At 33.8% G+C, this 13,410-nt stretch overlaps 2 protein-coding genes across 3 annotated transcripts; one reads left to right on the top strand and one right to left on the bottom strand.

Moving 5' to 3' along the window:
• Nucleotides 1–7: 7 nt before the first annotated feature.
• LOC149948845 (mini-chromosome maintenance complex-binding protein) lies at nucleotides 8–6,495 on the bottom strand. Of its 2 annotated transcripts, none has more exons than XM_090173989.1 (11): nucleotides 6,375–6,495; nucleotides 4,060–4,142; nucleotides 3,811–3,993; nucleotides 3,650–3,751; nucleotides 3,357–3,579; nucleotides 3,103–3,295; nucleotides 2,863–3,035; nucleotides 2,542–2,783; nucleotides 1,281–1,745; nucleotides 1,127–1,212; nucleotides 8–198 (listed from the first exon to the last, which is right to left on the bottom strand). In XM_090173989.1, the coding sequence occupies exons 1-11, from the start codon at nucleotides 6,433–6,435 to the stop codon at nucleotides 81–83; spliced, it is 1,929 nt and encodes a 642-aa protein (XP_090030115.1). In that variant the 5' UTR covers nucleotides 6,436–6,495; the 3' UTR covers nucleotides 8–80. The 2 variants fall into 2 exon arrangements, with proteins under 2 accessions (XP_090030115.1, XP_090030116.1); XM_090173990.1 differs by lacking the exon at nucleotides 6,375–6,495 and adding an exon at nucleotides 4,265–4,725.
• A 6,019-nt stretch (nucleotides 6,496–12,514) lies between these two features.
• Nucleotides 12,515–13,256, top strand: Vha13 (V-type proton ATPase subunit Vha13). Its single transcript, XM_090173995.1, has 2 exons — nucleotides 12,515–12,641; nucleotides 12,705–13,256. Exon 2 carries the CDS (start codon nucleotides 12,707–12,709, stop codon nucleotides 13,061–13,063), a length of 357 nt encoding a protein of 118 aa, XP_090030121.1. The 5' UTR covers nucleotides 12,515–12,641; nucleotides 12,705–12,706; the 3' UTR covers nucleotides 13,064–13,256.
• The last annotated feature ends 154 nt before the right edge of the window (nucleotides 13,257–13,410 follow it).

Below are 13,410 nucleotides of genomic sequence, written 5' to 3'. Positions count from 1 at the left end.
AGAATTATTTTAATCTCAATATATCTGAAAACTGACAAGTACAAAAGTGAATATTTAACAAAACCAGGGATTGAAGGAATTTAAACAGTTGCTTGTTGCACTGTGTTAAGTCTCTGTTTTCTTTCTCTTTCAAGAGATTTGGCTTTCTCCCAAGACGATTTACTTAAGGTTGTTTCCCCCAAACTTAAAGAAAGAAACCTGAAGTTTAAAAAGAAAAATCTTGTTACTATCAAAGAATGAAAATGAGCTATGTCATTACCAATAGTTTAAAATAGCTTTCAAACCCATTGGTACTATCTATTTATAGATTACTCTCAAAATTCAATGAATTTAATTTGGTATCCCTCAGATTCTTTTTGGTTTAATTTTTTAAGCATAATCTTTATTCAGGGTTCTTACGAAATTTTTGGATTGCAAATACCCGACGTATCCAGGTTATCCCTGACCTTTTTGGTAATTTTCATGATTTCATAGGTAAAAGTACAAAGAGAAACAATTTTTTTTTATATCAAAAACTTAAATATATTTTATAACAACATACTGAGAGCGTCTCTCTCCTCTCTCGAAAAAAGGTGCCAGACATGAGCGCCCAAGAGAAGATACTTCATTTTCTCTGCTATGCAGAGTTTGTTGAATTATTCTAAAACTTGTTGTCATGACAACCAATCACAGAAATCAGGTTAAATTCATTAACTTTCAATTTCGGCTCCCGATTGGTCATATTTGGTAAAATCAAAGTTATTTGAACTAACAATATGGCAAGCAACAAATTTCTAATTAGAAGCAAACCAATGGTTCTAGAGTTTTAGAATGACCTTGGAAGACATGGTTCAAGGTCATTCAATTTTACAGTAATAAATGTTTCCCTGAAAGAGGAATGTTCCATAGAAATTTAAAATTTAAAAAAAAAAAGGCGTTTTTCAGTAATTTGGTATTTTTTGTTTTTAGTGGACACCTTGTTTAATACCTATTTTCTCCCCTTCTTTGCTTATTTCTAACACTGATTTAAGGGGTTGTGAAATACAAGGCTACATTGAAAGCTGGATTAAGCTTTGCAGCTTAGATTCTTGCGTTTAACTAAGGGAATAAATTGTTAATATGCAAACAAAATAAAATAAATGCTTACCTAGCCAGAACAAGAAGGGAATGAAGATCATCAGCGGATATTGTTTTGTTTTCTCTCCTCATCTGAATAAAATCTTCTTGTACATTCTAATATTACAGTTAATAAAACACTTTTAATAACAATTAAAGAAAAACAAAATAAGTTTTATACATACCCTTTGCAATTCTTCACTCATTGTATAATTAACCAATTTCAAGAGTGTCAGGTAGCAGCGCACGGATTCCAACCACTTCTCAGTTACTTGATTTTGAAGCTCAGAAAAAACCTTTTCCGGCCCACCGAGAGTGGAAGATACTCGTAAAGGAATACGACAATCACTGGGTAATAGAGATTTGCCTTCAGAGAGAACTAACACGGCTATGTCAGTGGCAAATTCCATTCTGTTGAAGCTGAAATCATATTCCACTCGTTGCCAATGAATCAAATTTCCCAGAGCAGTCATATTTTTAACTCCCAAAGCTTGGAGCTGCCCGACTGAAAGGGCCGTTTCATCCAGAATTAAGTGAGTTTGAGCAGATAACTGTAGAAGTCCGGTTCGGAGGCGATTCTGAGTGAAATCTTTTTTTGGTGTCAGCGTGGATGTATTCAAATTAGTTAGTGATAATGGAAACCAGTGGCTCTATGTATAAATTATATAAAGCATTAATATTATATATATATTATTATACAGGGTGTCCACTGAAAACCAAATATTACAAATAACTGAAAGCTTTTTTTTGAAAAATTTCTATGGAACATTCCTCGTGCTGGGGACATTCACTAGTGTAAAATTTAATGATCTTGAACCCTGCCTTCAAGGTCATTCAAAAACTATCTCTAGAACCGTTGGGTTTACGGATTTGGTTTCAACTAGAAAGTGGTTGCTCCCCATATTATTAGTCCAAATAACTTTGATTTGACCAATTAGAAGCCGAGAAATTGCAGGTTAATAACATAATCTGATTAGTTTTGATGTGACTAAATCAAATATATACTGAATAGTTTACAACAGTTCAATTATGCCACCATCAGCAAAGATACATGCATGAGCTCGTTTAACGATGGAGTCCATATTGTTGTTCAATAATTCAATTGAAATGCTATGGAAGGCATTAACTATTCTTTCTTGTTGTCATGAAAACCAATCTTACTCTAATCAGGTTCAATTCATTAGCCTTCTTCTTTCGGCTTCTGATTGGTCAAATCAAAGTTATTTGAATTAATAATATGGTGAGCAACAACTTTCTAATTGGAATGAAACCAACGGTTCTAGAGATTTTTGAATGACCTTGAAGACATGGTTCAAGGTCATTCAATGCCCTGCATGAGGAATGTTCCATAGAAATTGAAGAAAAAAAACCTTTTGCAGTTATTTATCATTTTTCGTTTTATAGTGGACACGCTGTATAATAAAATAATTTGGAAGAAGAATTTACTTTTGTGACCAGTTGAGAAATAGCTTGATAAAGTTTGACAGTGTAGTTTTCGAACATGGGAACGTTTAAAATGTTCAAACTAAACTTTCCCAGGGCAACAACATCCTTACGAACATAAATGGACGAAATCAAATGACATAGTAAATATTCGGCAGCTAATTGGTCACCCATTAAAGCTTGGGTTAAAAATGAATGAAGTTCAGCATGTAGACGCGGTGCCTGAGCCAACAGATCATTTCGAACTAAATGAAAAAACAAAACAAAACTAAAATAAAACATTTAATAGTATATATTACTCATAAAAATAAAAACTAAACTTACTGCTGTTGTTGGATTCAGCTTTTACGTCCCATGGTATATGAGGATTAACGTGGTCCAATTTACGAATTACAACAGCGTGTAGACGAGGAACCAAAGAAGGGGGAGGATTATGAGCTATTGTTTCTTCGATGAATTCGGAAATGCCCCCAATATTCGATACAGCTTCCTTTAAACTGAAATTACAAAAGATAAAAATCAGCATGAAAGAAAACAAAAATTAGAAATTCAGATCTAAATTACTCCATATCAAGGTGCCCTAATGAGGGGTCAACTGATAATATTCCAACCACTTCAATCACATCATTAACTTTTAAGGCTTCTCCAGTTGAACCTAATGGACTTGAAGTAGCCACCAAACTTTGCTCGTATATCTTAACAATGCAAGCAAAGCCTTTTGACTCTGGAATGGGTAAATTCAACGCTGTAAATGGACCTATGAGAGAAAAACCAATTACAGTTGGGAAACTGAATATTGAAAGGTTTATCAGATGTACTTTGATTAACTTGTGAAGTAGATGGGGATGACGTTTCTTCGATAGTGGTATTGCTGACGCGACTTCTTTTGTTTTCATTTGCTTTTTCCGAATCAGTGTCCATTGTCGTTGATTCTTCATTGTCTGACAAAATTTCTGAATCCGCGGAATAAGATCTCTTTTGCCTGGAATGACCGCTTGAGGTTGTGGGGCAAGTAGAAACAGGAACCTCCGCCAAGAATCCGTAAAATCAATTTCATTAAAGATATTTTACAGTCATGTTCATATTTTCATAAACAGATCAAAAAGGATATTTTTTGTATCCATTCGCTTTCTCCTGGTATAGAAACAGTGTAAAATGTTAAGCGATCCATTGTTTTATTTTTAGGTGAATCGAGATCAACCTCTTCTGAGCTCTGTACCATGATATAAATAAATTATTATATAGCTAAATCTCACACAAATGTAATAATACCTGGCAATCTGCAATATCCTTATACATGCCAGTTCTCATGTATCGCCTCTGAGAAGGAACGTGAACAACTTCATAGGATCCCATGAAAAATTCGGGATCAAACATATCCTGTACCATGCACCTAAACCTAACAAGACTGTTTGCAGGAAGATTGTGAGAAGGACAAACATTTAGTGACGGAACCTGCAAAATGCCATAATAATAAAATTGAGTGAACTAATAAAAATATTGTATTGAAAATAACAATACCTTAGTTACACCATATTCAGTTATTCTTTTTGTAAAATATTCCGTAACCTTTTTATGACACTCAACAGGTGTGGGTGAGCTTGCTGAAATAACGAAATCATTATTAAATTCAAAATCGTCAAAATTAAAATAATGCCCTGTCAAAATAAAAAGGCTAAAAGCCAAGTCTTAACATGGCAAGGCTTATTATACAAATATTCCTTACAATATATATTTTGAACTATTTCCAAGGGTTTATTAACCCAATCTTCTATTCCAGGCATTTTAATTAACAAATATATTAAGTATAGTTACAGAAAATACATATAAAACCTGAGAACGTATAAACCAAATTATTTTCTTTGTTTTCTAAAACCAGAGAGAATTTATAATTCTCTCTGCTAAAACACGGGACTGTTTCTGAAAACATTTGGCGGGAAAAGAACGATAATTTGTTTTCAGATAGATGGCCCAGCCACGGCCCCCTGCACGCGCTCACGCTGCTCGCGACGATAGCGGCCCCGGCAAAGAATTTCCTCCCCATGTATTTTCGCGACAGCGATTTTCCGTCGCTTGGAACGCTGGTGTAACAACCGGAATCTATCAAAGAGGCGGGAAGTTTAACATACGTTTCAATGGCGATGAATTTGCATTAGTGAAGTTTTTTTCCAACTGTTTTATTGAATTTGGAGAAATTTGTAACAAACAATTAGTAATTACACTTTTTAAGTATGTAAGTTTTCATTTCAAAAAATTTTTTTAAATAAATATTTCAATATTTTGAGTGGTAACATTTTATTGCTAAGCCTAACCATAAATGGTTTAAGTTTTGTATTGGCAATGAGTTTTCAAGTTATTAAAAACTGTATTTTGTAGTTATTTAAGACTATAATTATGATAACTGCTCATAATTTTTGTCATATTCACCAAACTTTGTTCTTTATAATTTGCATAAGATAAAACATTAATATTTGCTCAAATGCCATTACCCTGGCTGCGTTACATCCTGTTTTTTTAATAAGTGAAAATTACCGGGAGGGGCAGGTCACTTCCATTTTGGGTGCGTCTTAATCATAGTAATATTATTAAATCAAGGTAATCGTGATTAAATCAGCGTAATTAAAATTAAAAAAATTGTTGAAGTTTTCAACAGCAACACGGAGCAGAGCGCAGATACCGAAATAAATCCAGTGACATCAGCTACAAGTAATGAACGGTTTATTTTCGACTTGGTTAAAATATATATAACATAGCAATTAATGAAACGATGGTAGTACAACAGAAAACTGACTAGTAAGAACGGACTAGTACTGTTGAATGACTTTGTTACAAAATATCTTCATTGTTTTTTATTTCTTCAACAAAAATTAATCAAGATTAGAAAATCTAACCACGCTTTAAACGAGATTTAATCATTCTAATCAGGATCTAATCTTTTTAATCAGGATTTAATCATTTTAATCAGATTTAAACATTTTAATTAGATTTAATCATTTTAATCACGATTTAAACTTAATCATGATTTAAACATTTTAATCACGATTTAAACTTAATCATGATTTAAACATTTTAATCACGATTTAATCAATATAATCGGTCGAATCGAGATTTTATCGAGCGCGGTAAATACGAAATAATAATTCTAATCACTTAGTAAATTATTCTAATAAGCTCGATAAAATCACGCACAATTATAATCATTCCAATCACCAATATAATCATTCTGATTCTCGTTCTAATTTCTAATCGCGATTTAATCATACTAATCACGATTTAATCGTTTCAATCAGATTTAATTGTTTCAATCAGATTTAATCATTTATATCAGATTTAATCATTTATATCATGATTAAATAGATTTAAAGATTATATTAATTAATTAAACATGATTTAATCAACATAATCGTGATTAAATTGAATTTAATCAAAATAATAACGATTTAATCTTTTGAGAGGTGCGTCGTTAATCAAGGAAGTGACCTGCCCCTCCAAATTACCCATTTAAAAAATACCAGCATATTTCTGTTCCATTGTGTTCATCTACTTTTAAGAAGACCAAAGTGTCATTTCATCAGTTACCCGCTGATGAAAATTTATGCAAACTGTGGATTAAGAGCATCTCTAGGAATGATTTTGTAGTCAACGAAGCATACACTTCACATGGAAGATTGGTTTGTGGTTTGCATTTTAAGGAACTTCAGTTAATGATAGTCTGTTGTGAGGCTAATGCGTAATCGTAGGATTTGGAACCAGATGTACGTCACTACCTATTACTTAATTGGTGGCATTACATATGAGCCAATATACGATTAGGTCTCAAATTCGAATATAACTACCATCAGAAACGAAAAGAATGTTTATCCACATCATCCAGCATATTTCAACCTCATCCAGCATATTCCTACATCATCCAGCATATTCCTACATCATCCAGCATGTTCCTACATCATCCAGCATGTTCCTACATCATCCAGTAATTTTAATTGAATCTTGATGAATTTTACTTGAAAAAAGCTGATTACTTTAATGTGAGCGTGGGACTACTAAGTTATCGAGATTCTTAAAAGCAATTAACAAAAACCAATTTTAACTTAAATTATGGTAAAAAAAATGGGAATCTCTACATTTAGACCTAAACCATATTGTGAACTCAGTGAACTGTGAGTGAGACTAGTGAGTCTGTGATTTAGAATGCTTACATGTCTCATACATAGATTTTCAGCAATCTTCAACATTGTCTGACTTTGTTAACTGTAAAAATAATATTCTAGTTTTATAATCTGCATTACATTTACTACTTATTTACTTAAATTGAAGTTAACTTTGTAAATATTAAAACAACTTACTATCAAAGAACTGTAAGAATAAAATCGAAAAACAACAGCTGATAAGCGGACACATGACTAGTTCTTTTGTTTACATTATTAACGTCGACAGCGTCTTCTTTGTCTGGTTTTCTCGGCGCGTATTTTGATTTAAAAATATCCAAACGTATTTTACTTATTTATTAATAAGTAATTTAAAGATTACGGAAAGAAATTATAACCCTAAAATTACACAATTAGTAATAATTAACAGTGATGCACAAAAAAATTTCTATCTATCTTTTTCGTATCTTTTTACATAGATGGCAGCAGCTATACTATACTTTCAATTTTTTCCCTCTGAAATTTCTGTAAATATCATTTTATTTTTGATATTTTTGAGCATAGATGGCGACAAAATCATTCACAATCTTTCATTTTATTCAGTTTTGGCCCTTTGATTTTTTCACGATCTTTCAAATTTCTTTAAGATATGAGAGTTTCAATTATTTTCAATTCTTTTTTGCCCTTGCCTGAAAAATTTCAGAAGAAATCTTTAAAGATTTAGATAAGTATCATTTCAAATACTTCTTTAGTTTTCATTATTTTGAAAAGTATATTTAAAAATATTTCAAGTACGTTTCACGAGAAAGTAGAATCAAATTTTTTCATATCAAAAGTTCGAAGTATTAAAATGAATATTTCAATTTTTATCTTTTGATTATTAATTCAGTAGTAAACCTTCCAATATTTGATTTTGATTTTATGGATTAGAATCGATCTTAATTTTCGTATTTTCAAAAACTAAATTATGGAAAATAAATAAAGCTATTGCATCGCCACAGCCCACGCTGCCAGTTTGCAACACACGTGACACTCTAACTGCGTGGGAGTTGGGACGGTGGGAAAAATAACTTTTGGAAGTTTTGGTTTTAGTTTTGAAATCGCCTTTCAGTCTACGCGGCGCAGCTTTTTATCGCTAGAATCAGTCTTTGCTTTCCCTCCTCTGTCTGCCTAGGGATAGAGGGAATTATCCCCCCCCCCCCGTTAAAAAACAGCCAGAAAAACGGCGCGACCTTTGACCGATCCTCTCCCTTCTATCACTTAACATTGTTTCGGGTTTGGCTATATTTCGGTATCACGTGAGATACGTTCGCCGCTCAAATAGTGTATATCGGCATATCTAGATGGCGCTAAAATATTTCCTCTCAAATACAAACAAAATTGAAGAGAAACCAGAAAAAATCTATCGTGTAATTTCTAATACAAAAAATGGAAGCACTAGCTCTATTCCGCTCTTTTTTTCGCTAGGCTAGGTAAGAGAAGAATCTTTTCAAATATAGTTCGCTCCCGAATTTATTTCTTCAAAATTCTATCGCGATCATTTTGCAATGTAGAAGATCATATCAAAATCGTATATTTTAATTTTTATTTTTCGGATAAAGTATCATCTCGTATCCTAAAAGTATCCAAAGATACGAGCGCGCCCATCACTGATAATTAATGAAACTCTAAAAATTGGAACGTTTTCGCCATATACTCCAGCCATTTCTTAGTTGTTACGTCAGCGCCAAAGGTCGATGTAGGAAAAAAGTTAACTAATTTAACTTTCGCAATTTTCAGTCGATCGCCGGGGCCGCTATCGTCGCGAGCAGCGTGAGCGCGTGCAGGGGGCCGTGGCCCAGCGAACGAGTTGAATTCAGGGGCCCTATTCTGAGACAGTCGTTAGGGGTGTTAACCACTAAAAATCGTCGTTATTGTAAAAATTCGTCGTTAGAGAAATATTAAGCAATTCTAAGGCGATCGGTACGGATAATAGTCGCTAGTAGTGACTGAAAATAGTGGGTAACGTAACGACTGGTTTAGAGCAGTCTTTAGCGACACTACCCACCGATTTTCATCATTTTCAAAATGGCAGCGAATAATTTGAGGCTTGAGATTTTAGCTTTAGCGGCAGAAGATGACGAAAATGACTTATTTCGACGTGATTTTCGTCGTCAAAGAGTATTGAGAGATAGAGCTCAAGCCTTTGAACTCTGTGATTATCGATTTTAACGGCTATTTCGAGTCAAGAAGGATTTAGTGTATGGTCTTACTGAGAGATTGGCGGATCGTTTGTCCGGGAACAATGCCCTGGCATTACCTGTTGATATCAAGGTATTATATTACTGTCTTATTTGCTTCTAATTTATTTCAACGTTTAAACGTATTATTTTTCTTTAGATCCTAATTGCTTTGCGTTTTTACGCGGTTGGCTCATTTCAACTTGCTGTGGCGCAAGATTTATATCTTGCAGTTGGTCAGCCCACTGTAAGTCGATGTGTTGCACATGTAAGCCGAGCTATTGTTGACATAATGATGCCACATCACATAATTTCCAAAAACAGATGCGAAGCAATTGGAAATTAAAATAGGTTATGTTTAATGATTTAAGAACCATAATTAAACAAATGACCTAAACTATAAGATTTAATAATTATGGATTTAGCCAAGTAGCGGGATTCCCAGGAATAATTGGAGCAGTGGATGGGACACACATTGCTATAGTTGCTCCACTGACTACTGATGCAGACTATAGAGAGCATTTATATGATAATAGGAAAGGCTTCCATTCCATAAATGTGCAACTTGTAAGTTCTTATATGCGAGTAATATGTGTACAATTATCATTAACGGCTATTTAATCTATAGATTTGTGATCACAATCTTCAAATTTTGAATACAAATGTCAAATTTCCTGGGTCAGCTCATGACTCTCACATCTTTAAGATGTCCCAGGTTTCAACATACCTTGAGCAGTCGTTTTTAAATGGAACAAAAAACTCATGGCTACTTCGTAATATTAATAGAATAAATTCTAAGATACTAATATTAATAAACGTTCTTAATATGACGGTGACAGTGGCTACCCATTACGCCCATGGTTGTTATCACCCAACTGCTGCGGCACGAATTATATATGCATGTTGTACATTGCATAACATCCGTCGAGATGGGGACCACCAGAAGATGACGAATTCTCTGATACAGATAGTGATGGAGGTGAGAGCGACGAATAAAATGGACCTAGGCGAAATCATCAAAGGCAAGAACGACGACGAAGGGCTATAGATGTGGATGTGCCAAACTACATTCCAAGAGCTAATGAAAATTGGCTGGCCCAGGGCCAAGCAACTCGCAATCTAATTATCAGAAGGTTTGAGAGACCAAATAGATAAGTTTTTTGAAACAAAAGGCTTTTATCAAGGCCATTAAATATATAAATAAAAATAATATATTAAGAGAACTTCCTTAGTATTAATATATTATTTTCATTTATCTATTTAATGACACTAGAAGTTTGAAAATATTCGAACACGAGCGTAGTTGGCTAGTGTCGGCAACATTGTAATTAATACAATGGCTAAAGGTACACGTTTACTTGCACCTAAATTTTAAAATATCACAGTATATAACTAATAGTTTCCTTATCCACAGTCAACCTACTTCCTATAAAAAAATTAATAATTACCGGTATTATTTGAAGTACAATTATAAAACTGTCTGATAATAAACCAACAATAGCGAGTATTTAAAAGCATTTTATTAAAAAAATGTAATATTGTTGAAAGACACTTATTCTTTTGGTTGAAAGTAACTGCAAAATGGATCAGCTATTCTAGTTACTGCATCAGCAATTTGACGAAGAAGCTTAATTTTTTCATGCTCAATCTCTTTGATAGTTTCACTAGCTTTTGCATAGTGCTCAGTTCGTGCCTAATATATCAACCCTATATATGTATTTTGTTTTTAAATCAAAATATTTTTCAAAACTATTACCCTTTTTTAGGCCTATTGCCTTCAGGTGGTGGTGAAGATCTCTTATGACTAGAGCTTTTGACAGTGTTTGTAGCATCTGCATCTGAAAATTTACATAATTAGTACACAAAAAAATAAGATTGGTAAATTAAATTAAAATATTACAAACCATTTTGTGTTGATAATGATTTTAAATAAGCTTACCAATTACAGACGAGGTTGTACGAGAACCTACTTCAGTTTCAATGTCTTTTTCATATACTGAAAAAAATGACTGGCCAATTGACCCTTTAATGCCTTCGGCTGTAGAGGTGCTAGGCAGTGACTCGTAGATAGATCTTTGTGGCTTCTTGTTCACTGAAGTTTGGTTTTGATGATCATTAATTAAGGGTGAACTATGTTGAGGAGGTGACCCTAAATAATTAGGAGAGTAAACAAATTCATTCGTAACTACGTCCAATCTTTCTGTGGCTGAAGATTCCGCAGTCTGAATTTCTGATGGTGCTGCCAGTGATGATACTGTCCTACCATTTCCACAATGCTGTAATTGATTTGGCATTAATAACTTGAAATGAAAATATTTCATTACAAATTGCTTCTGTATTTAAGCATAAAGTTGATTCAAATACTTACGAATGTCTCATTATCATCCGAAGCGAATCCAGCCTCGACAATTTCAGGATCTCCTTCCACACAAATTGGTCCAACAGAGCCAATAACCTACACTCAATATGATTAAGATCAATATCTTTGGGTCGTTGACCACCACCCGTTGGCTTTCTTTTCGCCTGCCCGCTTTAAATTTGGTATCCGATTTCCATTCGATCCATTTCTGAAAATAAAATGTACTTGATCATTCATTTCGATTATTATTTAATGAAAATCTATACATACTCGTTTCCAACTGGCAGCGTCTTTGTTAGGTCCAGCACCGTAACTATTTAACTTTAAAGTTATTTCTCCCCACAATTTCTGGGACATTGGTTTTGTGAAGCTGAGGCTAAATTTCCCGGATACTAATTCTTTGTGAATTTCCATGAATTCTAAAAGATTAATCAATTGCCTTTCGGTAACTTTGGTTCACGTTTCGGTCCCATTTTTGTAAATTTAAATCTTATTTGAAGATGAAAATCCGAAATACCTAGGCTAAACAATAAGCTAAGAAAGAAAGCACACGGCCGTCGTCTGTTGAATCACGTGGTTTATTTTAACGAAATTATATCCGATAAAATACAGCTCTTTGATTGGCTCGTCTATCTCACGTGATGCAAAAAATTTAGGAGGAAAAAAAACCCTAAAACTCCGGTGGTAATCCCAAGTTACCGACTTTTCTCCTAACGACCATCCTATCCACTATGCTTAGAATACGAAATTTTTGATCGGTATGAAAAAGTCGCTAAAGAGAAATCGGTAAAATAGTGGTTAATATTTTAGTCGGTAAGGTAGCGACTATCTCAGAATAGGGCCCCAGGCTTGGAAATAAGGTTTATTTCTAAACTGGTCTATTTGGCCAGTGACTCCCAACACATGAATTATTTAAGTGGTCACGTAGACCAGTTGGTTAATAATACGGTAGATAATTTTGAATTAATAAACTGGACACTGGACCAGTGAACCCCTAGCTTTTGAATAAAAAAACTGGTCCGAGCAATTAATAAACTGGTCTTTGACCCAGTGACCACCGCTTATTTCCAAGCCTGCTCCCAACACATGAATTATTTAAGCGGTCACGTAGACCAGTTGGTTAATAATACGGTAGATAATTTTGAATTAATAAACTGGACACTGGACCAGTGAACCCCTAGCTTTTGAATAAAAAAACTGGTCCGAGCAATTAATAAACTGGTCTTTGACCCAGTGACCACCACTTATTTCCAAGCCTGGTTGAATTTGCTTATGCACGTGATTGTCTAGTCAGGTGACTCCAAACTATTTTTTTTCGCAAACCAAATTAAGATACTCCTACAAATTTTTTCTTATAGGAAAACATCGAACGTAAAAGTAATAATTTTAAATAACTTTACTTTTTCCTAAGATACGCACTAATAGAATAGTTCGAATTAGATATGACTAGCCAAACACAAGGTATTCAACAACTCTTGGCTGCGGAAAAGAGGGCAGCCGAGAAGGTTGCAGAGGCTAGGAAGCGAAAAGCTAGAAGACTAAAGCAGGCAAAGGAAGAAGCTCAAGCCGAAATTGAAAAATTCAGATCTGAAAAAGAAAGGCAGTTCAAAGAATATGAATCGGCTCACATGGGCTCTCGGGGCGATATTGCTACCAAAATAGAAGTCGATACTAAAGCTAAAATTGAAACTATGTCACGTTCTGTTCAGACTAACAAGGACAAAGTCATTGACCAACTTTTAGATTTCGTTTGTGACATTAAACCTCAACTACATCAAAATTTACGCTTAGTAAAATAACCCTTCCCATCTAGTCTTTAAAATGGGGGAAAACATCCAATACTTTCCATGTCCTATTTAAAAAAAAGTGTTTAAATGTCCCAAGACAAAAAGTATATAGGAAAGCTGTTAAATGTTAATATAGGTATTGCTTAATTTAAATCTGGAAAATTATAATGAGCTGGTTTTAATGTATTAATAAACTTTAAACAAGTAAGAGTTTGGCAGATGTAAAAGCTTGTAGTGTTTGTAATCAAGTTGAAACTTATATGGTTTCTTAAGTACTGAATGGGTTAACTGGATAATTTTTCTGATCATTCCTAATGTTTTTTGTTTAAAACAGAATTTTGTAACTTAAAAGAAAGAAA

Source organism: Leiobunum rupestre, chromosome 4, assembly GCF_980474605.1.
Source record: "Leiobunum rupestre chromosome 4, qqLeiRupe1.1.hap1, whole genome shotgun sequence".
NCBI classification, from domain to species: domain Eukaryota; kingdom Metazoa; phylum Arthropoda; class Arachnida; order Opiliones; family Sclerosomatidae; genus Leiobunum; species Leiobunum rupestre.
Note: the sequence above shows the minus strand (reverse complement) of the source record. Positions and strands in the feature narration are given on the sequence as shown.

Coding starts and splice junctions, on each gene's coding strand:
- LOC149948845 (XM_090173989.1), bottom strand. CDS start 6,435: ATGCTGGATGAGGTTGAAATATGCTGGATGATGTGGATAAACATTCTT. Junction 3,752..3,810: donor AGGATATTGCAGATTGCCAG/GTATTATTACAT, acceptor ATCATGGTACAG/AGCTCAGAAGAGGTTGATCT. Junction 1,213..1,280: donor TGAGTGAAGAATTGCAAAGG/GTATGTATAAAA, acceptor CTGTAATATTAG/AATGTACAAGAAGATTTTAT.
- Vha13 (XM_090173995.1), top strand. CDS start 12,707: ATGACTAGCCAAACACAAGGTATTCAACAACTCTTGGCTGCGGAAAAG.